General features: G+C 53.7%; 2 protein-coding genes across 3 annotated transcripts in view; one reads left to right on the top strand and one right to left on the bottom strand.

Moving 5' to 3' along the window:
• Positions 1-5,550, top strand: part of samd11 (sterile alpha motif domain containing 11) — a 70,054-nt gene extending 64,504 nt beyond the window's left edge. The window contains exons 10-13 of one of the 2 annotated variants that reach the window (XM_030118383.1): positions 226-1,025; positions 1,908-2,041; positions 3,566-3,676; positions 3,909-5,550. In XM_030118383.1, coding sequence (XP_029974243.1) covers positions 226-1,025; positions 1,908-2,041; positions 3,566-3,676; positions 3,909-4,190 — 1,327 coding nt within the window. In that variant the 3' untranslated portion in view covers positions 4,191-5,550. The remainder of the gene's footprint in view (positions 1-225; positions 1,026-1,907; positions 2,042-3,565; positions 3,677-3,908) is intronic. The other variant, XM_030118384.1, reaches the window with a different exon arrangement.
• A 1,182-nt stretch (positions 5,551-6,732) lies between these two features.
• Positions 6,733-13,371, bottom strand: part of noc2l (NOC2-like nucleolar associated transcriptional repressor) — a 14,525-nt gene continuing 7,886 nt past the window's right edge. The window contains exons 14-18 of the mRNA XM_030118385.1: positions 13,204-13,347; positions 10,149-10,262; positions 9,893-10,028; positions 7,880-7,969; positions 6,733-6,969 (exon numbers count right to left, since the gene is read on the bottom strand). Coding sequence (XP_029974245.1) covers positions 6,857-6,969; positions 7,880-7,969; positions 9,893-10,028; positions 10,149-10,262; positions 13,204-13,347 — 597 coding nt within the window. The 3' untranslated portion in view covers positions 6,733-6,856. The remainder of the gene's footprint in view (positions 6,970-7,879; positions 7,970-9,892; positions 10,029-10,148; positions 10,263-13,203; positions 13,348-13,371) is intronic.

The following is a 13,371-nucleotide window of genomic DNA, read 5'->3' on the forward strand; positions in this document are numbered from 1 at the left end:
AAAATACTGCTGCTGCAAACAGCACCCGCTAGTGGTCCAACGTGAAAACTACAGTTTTCAGCATTTCTGTGTAAACGGACATCGTTTTCAAAACGTTTCCATGTAAATGTGAAACTGTTTTGAAGTAAACGGGGTTTGCAGTAGCTTGAAGGCACATTTTGAGGATGTTGTGGAATCCGTCCGACGTGGATGTTAAACTCCGCCTCTTGTGTTTTGCTGCTTCAGACTTGAGATGTCAGCAGAGCTGCTCAGGCAGAAGGAGTTGGAGAACCTCCACCAGCGGCAGCAGCAGCAGCAGCAGCAGCAGCAGCGGCTGCTGGGTGCGGACCCTCTGGTCGCCCTGCCGCCCGGCCTGCCCCCCGACCACCCGGCGCTGCGCAGCCTCCACGACATCCCAGAGGGCCATCCTCTCCGGGAGGAGCTGGCCCGCCGCTCCAACGCCATGCTGGTGCTTCGCCACGGGGCCGCCACGCCCCTCCTCGCCCTCAACCACCAGCAGCAGCAGCAGCAGCCCGCGGCGGCGTCCACGCCCAAGGAGAGCCAGGCCCAGAGCTCCGGCGCGGCGGCGGACGCCGACTCCAGGAGGGCGGCCCGCAGGGCTCTGCAGATGCAGCTCCGCCCGGGCGACCACAGAGGGCCCAGAGAGGACCGGGGGCGGGAGGCGGACCTGGAGCCGCACGACGACGACATGAAGGACTCGGACAGCGAGGAGGAATCGTGCGAGGAGCGGCGGGACGGCGTCGCCGCGACGCCTGGCAGTAAACCCCGGCACGCCGAGCGGGGCAAGGACACTGGCAACAATCGAGCGTGCGACGGTGCCAAGGAGGCGGCAGAGAGCTCGGGCCGGCTGAGCGCCCCCTGCAGCTCGGCCGACGCCGAGTCGCCCAGCCGGCAGCTCTTCACCCCGGGACTGGGCAAGACTGACCTCAAGTACCTGCCCCCGGGGTTCATACCGCCGCTGCCTGCTCTGCACGCCCAGACGCTGCCCTTCGGCTTCCCCTACGCCAACCCGTACTTTCACACGGGTGAGAAAGACGACACACACACACACACACACACACACACACACACACACACACACACACACACACGGAGCTGAGAGCTGACATATGAAAGCCATTAGCGTCACTCTCAGTGTGCGTGTCTCCAGTGAGGAGACCTCACCCTGTTAGGGGCCCTGGATGTGACCCCGGGCTGACCCCACCAGCACACCAGCAGCAGCACGGCCACGTGGGCAGAGCGGGGGAGGGAGGCGCCGTTCGCTCTCACACACACACACACACACACACACACACACACACACACATACCTGGAATAACACAGCTGGAGAGGAAAAGTGTCTGAAGGAGAGAAGATTGAAATCTGGGCTGCAGAGATGAGACTAAAGTCCTCGAAGCGGCAGGAGGATCTGCATGTTGTGTCTCTGGTTACCAGTCAGCGGATGTTTTCAGAGCGTTATTTGGCAGACGTCTAAAATCTGGTGTTTATTTTTATGTCAGATTTGATTGAACATCCTAAAAAAACCAGACTTGAGTTTAACCAGGACAAACATCAGCGCCGTCGTCTCCAGAACCACCAGCTGTGCAACCAGAACATTCAGTATTTTAGTGTTTTGGGGGAGGAAATCGGGAGTACCTGGAGGAAACACACACACGGGGAGAACATGCAAACTCGGAAGCAATGTTTCGCATCAAACGTTCACTAATTGAATTGATTCTTAATTGATCGGCCTTGACTTTGATGAACTGGTTTTGTCCAATGAGTGCAGCCGGTCGTCCGTTATTCAAACCACGGCTGTCGTCACGACGGTCGGCTCCTTCTCCTCCCAACGTCTGCCAGACGCGCAGCGGCTCTGAGCCCCGTGCGCGTTATTGACACATCATTTTCACCCGCCGCTGCTCTTCCAGGCTCTCTGGGAGGTCTTTTCATGGATGGGGAGGACTCGGCCACGGCGAATCCTGTGGAGGACATCAGCAAGTGGAGTGTGGAAGATGTGTGCGGCTTCATAAGCAGCCTGGCTGGATGTGCTGAATACACACAGGTGAGAGCAGGAGGGGGGAAGATGGAGGCCGGGGGCAGGCTGTCTACCAAGCATAGAAGAAGAATAGAGGCTGAGAACATAATGCGTACTCCAGAAGCGCCCGGGCACTTCCAAGGGCGTCTCATTATGATTAGGCGAAAGCTCTTAACGTGTGTATATTCCAGTCTGAGCGAACGTGTGCGGATGCATGAATGGCAGTGTTCACGTGTTTCAGCTGCTTTCGTGGGCTTTGTGTGTGTGTGAGCGGAGTGTGTAGGCGTCTTCCTGTGTGAGCGGTGTGTGTATTTGTGTGTGTGTGTGTGTGTGTGTGTGTGTGTGTGTGTGTGTGTGTGTGTGGTCATTCGGCGTTTGAGGAGAAGTCAACCTCCTTCGAATCACCTTTTAAAAATGTATTGAGCTCCTCTCTCTGTCTCCATGGCTGCTCTTCATGAAAACCAACCGAGTTGTGACGGACACAAATGTTTGTCTCGACCAGGGAGGTCAAACATGAGGCCCGTGGGCCACAATCGGCCCATAAGAGGCTTCAATCCGGCCCAACAACAAACTACCAAGCAAATGGGAAAAAAAAGTGTTTTTTTGTCATATAATCAATCTTTTCTCCACTTATGATTATTCTCTCCCTGAAAATAAATTCCAAGAAAAAAGTTAATCCTCATAATAAACGTGAAAATCAGATTTTATGAGTTGGATTGATACCTATAGAAGATTACTTAATCATAAAAATAATAATATAGATGAGAATTTTTGAATGTTTTTAAAAGATTTCTATTTAATACCAGCTTGTCTTTATATTCCTGCATCACTTATCTAATTCAGCAGTGCCAAGCATAAGGTTTGTGGGCCAAAACCGGCCCCCAGGAGGGTTCAGTCCGGCCCGCCAAACCACCAAGAAAATTGGGAAAATGTCAACAATATTAATTTAAAGAACAAATTCCTTAACAGTAGCAGAATCAACAGAACGCTGAGCCCCGAGCTGAAATATCTGGGATGCTAACATGAAAGCTAGCTAACTAGCATTAGCCTCAGAGCCATGAGTTTATAAAAACATGCATAACCCAATAGTTTTTGATATTTCACTGTATTTTGCACCTCAAAGTTTTATCGAAACGGGTTTAATGTAGAGATTATTGTCAATTTCCAGAGTAATTGTTTGGCTTTGTGAAAATAAAGACATTTTCATGACATGCGCTCTGCATCACAGCAAAGACAATCTGTAAGGTTAAAATTTAAAGGTTGTTAGGACTCGATTTGACTTGGGGGGGTGGACAGAGCGAGAACCTGAAAACAGCCACCAACCTCCGACTGTCACTGGAGGAAAACACACAGGGAGAACATGCAGTCAGACTGTGAGGCCAAACGGCTTCACGCTGCTCCACATTACACCTCATCATTAAGAGACAAAGGATTGTCCATATTGGAGACGGAGCCCCAGTTCTGCGGTGTGTGTGTGAGGTGGCGTAGGTGTGTGTGAGTGTGTGTGAGTGTGCGTCGGGGCTGTGGCTGAAGCGGCTGTGTCTCTGCCAGGTGTTTCGGGAGCAGGCCATTGATGGAGAGACACTGCCGCTGCTCACTGAGGAGCACCTGCTCACCACCATGGGACTAAAGCTGGGGCCCGCGCTCAAGATCCGCTCGCAGGTACACACACCCCAGACCAGCGCGTGTGTGTGTGTGTGCGTTTTGTGTATGACCGAGTGAGCTTGTGTGTGTCTCCGTCTGTAGGATTAAGGAACAGCTGCTAGTTTAGCCTAGCGTAGCCTGCCCCTCAGACTGCAGCCCGTCCTCTCTCTCTCTCTCTGAACGGTGTTTCTCCGGCTGTCGGCCGCCCGGCGTCACACTCACCGCTCCGCTCCGCTCTGCTTCTCCCCAGGTGGCGCGCCGCGTCGGCAGGCTCTTCTACATGACGGGATTCCCGCTGGCGTTCCCGTTCGCGCCTTCCGCCGCCGCCCTCCGCCCCGCCGAGAGGGACCGGGACCCCCTGGCGACCCCGTCCGACGCCCCCCTGCCCCTGGCCCTGACCCTGCAGCACCGGCCCGCCTCCACCAGCAGCAGCTCCTCGCCGTACAGCGGCCCCACCCCGGGCTGCTCCTCCCCCAAGCAGGAGAACGGCTCCACGGCGGCGGCGCGCTACGAGGCCAAGACGCCCTCGTAGGGGGACGAGACCCCGGCGACCCCCCGCCCCGCCCGCCCCCGCGTACCGGACGCCCCTCACCTCGGGACCTTTAAGTTGAATTTTATTGGAGGACACGAGACAATGCGGACCGAGTCCGGCCGGCCAATCAGCTGACTTCCTGTGCAGCGGCTGTAGCTGAGCAGAATCCAAAGAAACGTGGAGCGACGGAGGGACAGAAAGAGGAGCAAAAGGAGACAGCTGGTCACAGACAGCCTGCCAAAAAAAGGAAAAAAAAAAGAGAAGGAGCAAAGCCCTGCCACAAAAGTCAGACAGTCAGACGCTGACGGAAACTCTTCCTTCCTTCCTGGGCTGGAGGAAGCTCTGCTCGCTCACTTTTCTTCCCCTCATCTCCATCTCGCCGCCCGCTCCCACCACAAGCCCGCAGAGGAATTCAAAAGGAGGCCTCTCCCCTCGCCTCGCTCCCTCCTTTCGTCTCGTCTCCCGTTTCCCCGAGGCCAGACGGCGGCGTGGCGCTGTCTCTCCTTCAGGCCGGAGCTGAAACATATGCCGAGCAGCTTCTTCTTATCACTGCAACTATGCATTCCACTGTCCCGATACCAAAGATGACTGGATGTGTGGAATTGGACCCGCGCTTCGTGTTTGCTATCAGGCGGTCCGGCGGGGGGAGGGGCGGCGGGACGGACCCCGGCCCCGTTTACACGACCACGCTTCAAGTGAAAGCGCAGACGTTCCGGCGTTTTCGTTTCAGAAACGGCCGGAAGCGGCGCGGTTAGCATGCCAGGCTGTAAGCTAGCAGGGAGCTAGCAGACGTTCGTACGGACAGGCGGCCATGTTGGATTGTTGTTACGGCGACTGTTAACTCTGAAACTCCCAGGTTCAGGAGAATCTGGACTCCGGTCCATCTACTGAGCATGTGCAGAAGAGCTGCTCGCCCCCGGCCGCGGTGCGCGGCGGACTGACGAAGATGCAATTTCTAAAAATTCCACCTCGGGCTCCGAGCGCCGTTGTCGTGTAGACGGACCCCCAAGAACCGCAACAAACGTTCTATTTTTCTGCGACTTCACTTGGAAATGTTTGTCGTGTAAACCGAGCCCGAGGCCACGCGGTAGGAGCCGTCACTCAGACGTGCGTGCGCGCGTGCGTGCGTGCGCGGCTTCATGTCATTGTGTGCTGGTGTTGACTACTGTGGGAGGTAGGAAAACATGCAAAATTGTACAGAATCACGCTTAAGATGAAAATATCCTGAAGGTTACATACGTGGTACTTTAACTCTTTTCGTTAAATGTAGTTGCACGAATAAGGTTTTCTTTACTGAAAAATGTGACTTGCTGAACTTTGGTGGTACTTTTGTTCATTTTTTTTTTCTGTTGCCATTTTTTTTTTAAACTAATATGGAAGACAAAAAAAGAAGCTCCAATCTCGAATGCTACTTCAGCATATAAATATGAGGACAAAGTATTTATAGGACTTTTGATGTAGTAGATAAAGCAGATTATGATATGTATTGAAATTAGCCCTTACGATGGATTCCAAAGATACATTTACTTTGTTTTCTCTTGGTTTGCAGGGAAAAGAAAGGCACAAAGATCGTAATGCAAAGGTTTTGAATTTGTTAAAGGTTTTTTTTTTTTTTTTTTTTTTAACTTCGCAAGCAATGAATTAAAAATGGTCTCTAGATTTCCCTTCAAAAGTTTTGTCTTCATCCTATTTTTCTATTCACCAACGCAGGTGAAATAAATCCTACAGAAACTCCTTCGCTCTCTGCTTCTGTGTGCTTGCATTCGACATCTTTCTGTCAGGTGAAGGAGGACGGGAGTGTGTGTGTGTGTGTGTGTGTGTGTGTGTTGGGTTCAGGTCAACACCAGCTGTCGGGGTGTGAGGTTCAGCCGCGGGCCGGGCGCTCCCTGCCTGCAGGGGGGGAAACCTGAGCCTGGTCCCGCTCGCACTCCTGCTTCAAAGCTCGCTCTGGTGGGACCACCCTCCACCCCAACCCCCCCCAAACCCACCTCCTCCTCCTCCCCCCCCCCTCCCCTCCCCACGGCTCGCCGCCGCCGCAGACGACAGACCGCTCCTCCGTTGGTGTGTGTGTGTGTGTGTGCGTTTAAAAAAAACCCTGCCGTTTGACACGAGTTGTGTCTGAGCATGTGAATGCACAGACAGCGGTCCGGGTGTGGGCAGGCGAGGGGGGAGGCGGGGGAGGGGGGGGGGGGGGGTGTGATGGGGTGACGGGTGGGGGTGGGGAGGGCTTGGCTCAGAAACAGACCAGCCTGTGTTGCTGCTCCGCCACCTGGGCAGAGAGTTCTGGCACGGCATCAGTCGCCGCCCTGCCAGCCTGGCACGGCGCTGCAGCCTCGGGGCTCAACACCCGCCTCCCCTCCCCCCCTCCCTCCCTCCCTCCCGCCGCCTCCACCCTCCTCCTCTTCCCCCCTCCTGGCCGGGCCGGGCCCGGCTCGGCCGGGCGCCCTCGCAGAGCCCGGGGCGGCCTACAGGTGTGCACATGCACGGCGGCAGCGGCGGCGGCTCTTTTCAGCGACGAGCTCGACTCTCAGAAGTTCTCAGACTGGATTCTGAAGCTCTTTATTAAAATGAGGTCGTGAACTTTTGCTGCTCTGTACAAATGAAGAAGTGAAGCCATACAAAAAAAACAAAAACAAAAAACAAACAGAAACAAAACGTAGCAACGCTCAGTCGTCGTCGGACAGCTGCAGGTCTTCCACCACGTCCTCGTCTCCCTGCGCCAGCTTCATCAGAGCGGCGGAGGACAGCGGCTGAGGGGCGGCGGCGTCTCCGTCCTCATCTGGAACAAAGACCACAACAGATCACAACTCAAATCACAACAGCTCTGATTTCAAATTTCTTATTAATTTTTTCTAACAGAATCAAGCATTTTAAATTATTCTCCACTTGAAAATCTTGTTTCCGTTTCAATATATTTATTAAACATTAAAACCTGATTTGTATGAGTCCAGTTGAACCTGTAACGACTTAATCATGAAAATAAATTATATAGGACTGCTTTAAAGACTTTTCTTTCAAGGCATCTTGTCTTTTATTGGTTCCTGAACCATCTAAACCAAATGAAGGGTGTAAAACATGAGGCCTGTAGGCCAAAACCGGCCCCAGGAGGCTCCGATCCGGTCCACCAAACCACCAAGGAAATTGTACAGAAAAAAAAATAAAAAAATAAACCATTAGAGTGATCAGCAAGCTCTTAGTTGAAGATCCACCATGAGCTCGATGGCTTTAAGGAAAGTAAATACAGCAGCGTTACTTGTGAAATGTAACATGTAACTTAATGTTGATTTTTGAGAGTTGACACAGGAGGTGTCAAACGTGGATCACAAGAAGGTCCAATCCAGGAAAACCACCGAGCCAATTGTAAAAAACTACAAAGAAAACACTGATTTCTACCAGATTTCTTAAGACCGGCGGATGTGAGACACGAACACGGAGGCCTGCTACGTCGTCAGCTTCATCAACAGTCATTTCTGTTGAGATTGAAGCCATTTCCCGCCATAATTGTGAAAATATAGATATCTTCATCATAGATAATCTATGTAACAACAAAGACAAACTTCTAAAATCTCATTTTAAAGGTCATTATGGCTCCATTTGTTGACAGGATTTGGAGTCTGAGCTAAAATGCGTTCGACACCGCTGAGCTCCATAAATCAAAGCGGAAGAAGAATTTTAAGTCCTGGACGAACCTGACTCTCCCCCCTCTCCGTCATCGCTCACGTCAGACAGATCCTCAAGTTCATCGTCTTCATCGTCTGACGCGCCGCCGCTGCTTTTACCTGAGGGAAGACAGTAGGAGTGAAAAAACAACACTCAGCTGCAGGGAGTTTTCTTTTTTTTTTTTTCAACTTTCTTCAGACGTTTTTAAGTTTGCGCCGGTGCGCGGCTGACGTCTGAGGACCGCGGAGACGTGGATATGTGGGCCAGGTATCAGAGGCAGCTGGAAGTGTCTATTTCCTCCTGAGATGGAGCTGAGAGTCGATTACAGGCGCCGCCGCCGCCGCCGCACAAACACCCATGACAGTTTACTACCGGCAATTTCAGACATCTTATGCTCATGGCCTAAATATAGCAAATGGAGATAGCAGGCAGGTTCCACGGCTACGGCGGTGATGGCGGCGTCTCTGCGCGTGTGTGTGTGTGCGTGCGTGTGCGTGTGTGTGTTGTGCAGCCAAAGGGACAACTGAGGTCTACGGGCTTTGAAGTTGAGGTGTGATGAGAGGCGGCGGCGGCGGCGGGGGGAGCACAACACAGTATGTCTTCTGTGAGCTGCACTGCCAACACACACACACACACACACACACACACACACAGAAAAAGATAACTCTCATCTTAAACTTGCTCACATGGAGCCTGCAGGCTTCAGTCGGACCTCAAAGGTTGCCCCCCCCCCCCTCCCCGAATGATTTGGATGACTTATTGCACACCGACGACGACGACCTTCCTCCCCCTGCGCACACACGCACACACACACACGCACACACACACCGCTCCCTATCTAAGGCATCGGTCTGAAACTCCCCCTCTTTCCGGGAGTGTACGAGACCACAGAGATCTTTGGTGAGCTGCCCGAGAGCTTCTGGCTCTCCGAGACTGGACGACGAGGCGGTGTGTGTGTGTGTGAGATAAATGTGTGAGTGTGTGCACGTGTTGCGAGGACATGCGGGGGCAGCTGGTTACAGACGGAGAAGCCGGAGAGAGAGAGAGAGAGAGAGAGAGAGAGAGAGAGAGAGAGAGAGAGGTAGAGCGGAGGAGAGGAGGGGGAGCGGCCACCTCTGGCTGTTCCAGTGGGCTGGTTTGAATTAGGAACCCCCGCTGGGATCCAAGCCTGTACTTCCTGTCGAGGGGTTTCAGTTCGTGTGTGTGCGCACGAGGGTTTGGGAGGGGTGGAGGGGAGAGTGACGAGAAGAGGGGGGAGAGGAGGGGGGGGCTTGCCGGCAGCAGCTGCCGGTCCGTTTGTGGGGACTCTCCCTACAATGAGGTCCAGATGCATTAAAAAAAAAAATCCCCCGCCGCCTACTCCTTTCCTCTGTGACCTTGCGGAGGGCCGCCGCCGCCCCCCTAGCCCCGGTCCCCCCCACCCCCCACCCCCCCCGGCCCGCCTGGAGCGTGTCCGAGTGGAAAGCTGTAAAGGGAGGCTTTTCTGCAGCTGCCTGTGACCCGTGGGCGACCCCGGCGGGGCCAGACGTGCGGGGGTTAACGGATGAGCGGGGCCGGTCCGCCGGCCAGATTTAATTCTGGGCTCTGACGACGCTTCGCCGCGCCGGCGGCTCGGCGGCTCGTCACGCGGCTGCAATCTTTAAGATAAGTGAGCGGCGCTCAAACGGATCCCAGCAGAGAAATCACACTCCAACTCCACTCTCAACTTCGCTGTGGAAACAAAATACAGCCCCCTAGAGGCCGAGCGGGGGAACAGCACGCGGCGGCGGCTGTTGCACAACACGCATCCATCTTTACACTGATTCATCCAGAGCATGGGAGGAGGCCAGGAGGCCAGGACACACACACACACACACACACACACACACACACACACACACACACACACACACAGATATATTATTTTGGGCTCTATAAGCATGAAAAGTGTCATATAAACAAATATAAAGAATAGAAAATACAAGAGAAGAACACAAAACTATAGAAGCACAACCAGGTCAAAGGTCAGTGAGATGATGACCTGTGGGTAAACGCCGTCTCACCTTTGACCTTGAGTCCCGCGTCGTCCCCGTCCGACTCGCTGTCGGACTCGAACAGGTCCTTGAACTCCTTCTTGTCCTCGGCCTTCTTCTCCTGGAGCTTCTTGCGTTTGATCTCAGGCAGGTCCAGATCCTCCATCTTTAGAAGACACAGCGGCCGCAGTGAGAACCGGGACTCTGACCTCCTCCACCGGGACCGGCTCACGGTTCAAGTGGGGGAACAATAAAGGTGCTTCGTGCCGACTGAGGATGGATTTACCCGTTCTTTGCCGGAGATCTCCAGCTGGATCTCCTTCTCCCTCAGCTTCTTCCACTGGGCGTAGTACCGGCTGAGCGGCGTCCCTTCCTGCTGCACCTGCTTCTCCCACGCCGCCTGACGGAGGAGCAGAGGGAGCGGACCTGCTGAGACCGGACTCTTCCAAAACCATTTCTGAGGCTTTCAGCCACAACTTCCCATCAGCTGAGCCGAGGCGGACAGACGAGACGGCGATCGGGGGGAGAGAGTGATGAAAGGCGGCTGAAAGGAGAGCTCTCCTCCTGCCCCTAAAGGTCTTTGTGGACGGTATTGATTAGGCCCAATCGCATTATCTGACCGACAAATCCAATAGAGAGGACAGACCGCGGCCTCCTGCGTCCGTTAGCTCAACACATTCACCACAATTTGCCGGGCAGCCATTAGGGATGGGTGACATGTCTTCTCCAAAAACTGGAGGGAAAAGGTAGAAAAACTACCTGCAGACGACAGACGGGCGACCCCGAGGCAGCCTGGCTGGGGGCGGGGCATCAGTGTTCAGACGAGCTCTCAGGTTTTGCATTCACCTTGCAAACATTTTGAAAATTATGTAGTTTGCAAAAGTTGGATTTCTACCCGTTTCCATGGAGACAGAACCATGGCGTTTTCAGAAGAGTTGTGCTGTTTTTCTGTTTCTACGAGAACACAGTTGCAGCATTTTCAGAAGAGCTGCATTTTCCCACATTTCCACGGAAACGGAGCCCGAGCTTCTTGAATAAATCCCATTCACGGTGGTTTTGAGCGCGGCTGTCAAGTCGACACGACCCGAGACGCTCAGGCGTTTGTGCATTTCCACTTGGAAATGCGGTGCAAACGGGGCCTCAGTCTGGGAGACGTGTCAGCGGGGGCTGGCTGGCCGGAGGGGGGCCGTGACCTTTCCAGAGCGGCAGCAGCCAGGCTGCCTCCACCCCGCCCCCCTCCACCGCCGCCCCCCCCCTCCCCCTGCCGCCGCCGCGCCGGCAGCCAGCGCCGCGGAGACAGCCTCCGCTGAGCCGTAGCGACAGGCGCTGGCACGCCGCCACACACACAGAGACAGACACACACACACACACACAGAGGCACGCCGCCACACACACACGCAGAGAGAGGCATGCACGCACACACACACACAGAGACTCTCATCAGCTAAATTACGAAGACTGTCCTCTTTCATTTCATCTCAGAACGCTCTGAAATATTTATCGGCGGCGCTTCGCTCCCAGTCTCTCGGCAGAGACGTCGCCATGAAGAGCGCAGACATGTGAGGGCAGGTAGCGAAGACACTGAGTCAACACACATGAAACACACTCACGCGTCATGATTAAGGCCGCCGGTTCAAAGCCCACGGCAGCTCCGGTGCACGGGTCTGCGAGTTGATCCGGGGAGGGGTCGGCCATCGCCGGCCTGCGGCGGATAACCTCGCTGGATCGGAGCCCAAACAAACAAACAAACTACCACTGACTGCACTGAAAATGACTCACTTCCAGCTCCTTCAAGGTTCTGGCTCCAGACCAAGACCTCAAACACCACTGTGACCCAGTCACGGGCAGAGTCAACTTTAACTTCTGAAGCTCTTAACGTCCATCAGGTCTCAGAGAGCTGCTGGCCTCATATTATACAGCGCAACGTTTTGTTCTCAGGGAGCTGCTTCCTGGAGGCTCCTGGGTTCTCCAACAGAAGAACCAGCTGATCTAGTTTCAGTTTGGGAGGCTGACAGCACGTAGAGCTGGTTCAGGACACTCTGGACCACTTTCCAGAGAAGCTGCTATGGGTTTATACTGCGACACTGAGCTGCTTTCCTTCGTCACGCTTCCATTAATGCGCGTCACGGACATTCTGACGCCAGCAGAAATAAACGTCTGTTTTTGGTTTCGCCCCGTTGATGCTGAGGACGGACTAAAGTCTTCTCCACATAACCTCCATTTCAATGAGACAATTAATAATAGAACGTTTTTTTTTAAAAGGCTGCTGCAGTTTTCAGGTTTGGCCACAAGGTGGTGCAGGCTGTTGTCTTTTCAATAAAATCACATACACACACAGAACAATTTGCTATCAACATCAACGACGGGAAAACACGGACATTCATTTGGACAGACAACGAAGTTGGATTGCAACTCTTAGGGCCAGTTTCCACCAGCTGCGTTGCGGATCCGGTACGGATGTGCTGCGGAAAATTACGTCACATAGAGGAGCTACAAGCATAGATTTGCGGCCATAGATAAGGCTACGAGCAGTAGCTCCGCTGTAATAAACAGTCGTATTTCCACCGGATCCGGAGTTCCGCCGTGGAGGTTTTCCATCCCCACCACATGCATTTGGGTTCTGGACTGCAAGGGGGAATTTTTGTTTTGGCGGACCGACGTCCGGTTGTCCGTGGCTCCACTAGTCCGTCACCTTCCTTCCGTTCCAGGTCCGTAATGCGGCTGGTGGAAAACGAGCCTAAAACTACCAATAGAACACGGACTGGGAGTCACGACGCTCTGGAGGCCGCCATGTTGTTTATCATTCGCCTACTTGTCCATCTGCAGAAGAACTACTGACCAGAGCCAGGAAGCATTTCACAGAAGTTGTGTTTTGAGTTGTTTCCGTGGCGACAGCGTCGGAGCGTTTTCAAAGAGCAGCATTTTCAGATGCTCTGAGCGCGGCTATCTTGTAAACAGTTGCGACGAATAAACACTGTCGAGGAAACGGGACCTCGGCAGGAGCCAGTCCGCCAGTCCTCGACCATCATCACGGTATATTCTGTTTCACTTCAAATTTAGATTTCTGCTGAAATTTGGTTAATAGAAATATCTTCTGATAATAAAAATGTTACGAGCATAGAGAAGCAAGAGGCTGAAGAGAGAGAGGGAGAGAGAGAGAGAGAGAGAGAGAGAGAGAGAGAGAGAGAGAGAGAGAGAGAGAGAGAGAGAAGAGTGACGGGGTAAAGTTTAGAAAAAAAAAATGCCTGTGGGGCAGTCTCTGTCTGAGACACACACACACACACACACACACAACACACACACACACACACACACACACACACACACACAGACGCACTCACCACAGCGGCGGCATCCGCCACTCCGAAGGCGGCCTTCTGTCTGCGTCCTGTGATGTAGCTGCTGTTCTCCTGCACCTTCTCCAGCAGCTGGCGCACCGGCTTGGAGTAATTGGCCACTTTGCATTCCTTCAGGAACGCTTTCAGCTGCAGCCGGGACGAGGAGGAGGA

The sequence above is a fragment of the Salarias fasciatus genome, chromosome 20 (assembly GCF_902148845.1).
Source record: "Salarias fasciatus chromosome 20, fSalaFa1.1, whole genome shotgun sequence".
Lineage (NCBI taxonomy): Eukaryota > Metazoa > Chordata > Actinopteri > Blenniiformes > Blenniidae > Salarias > Salarias fasciatus.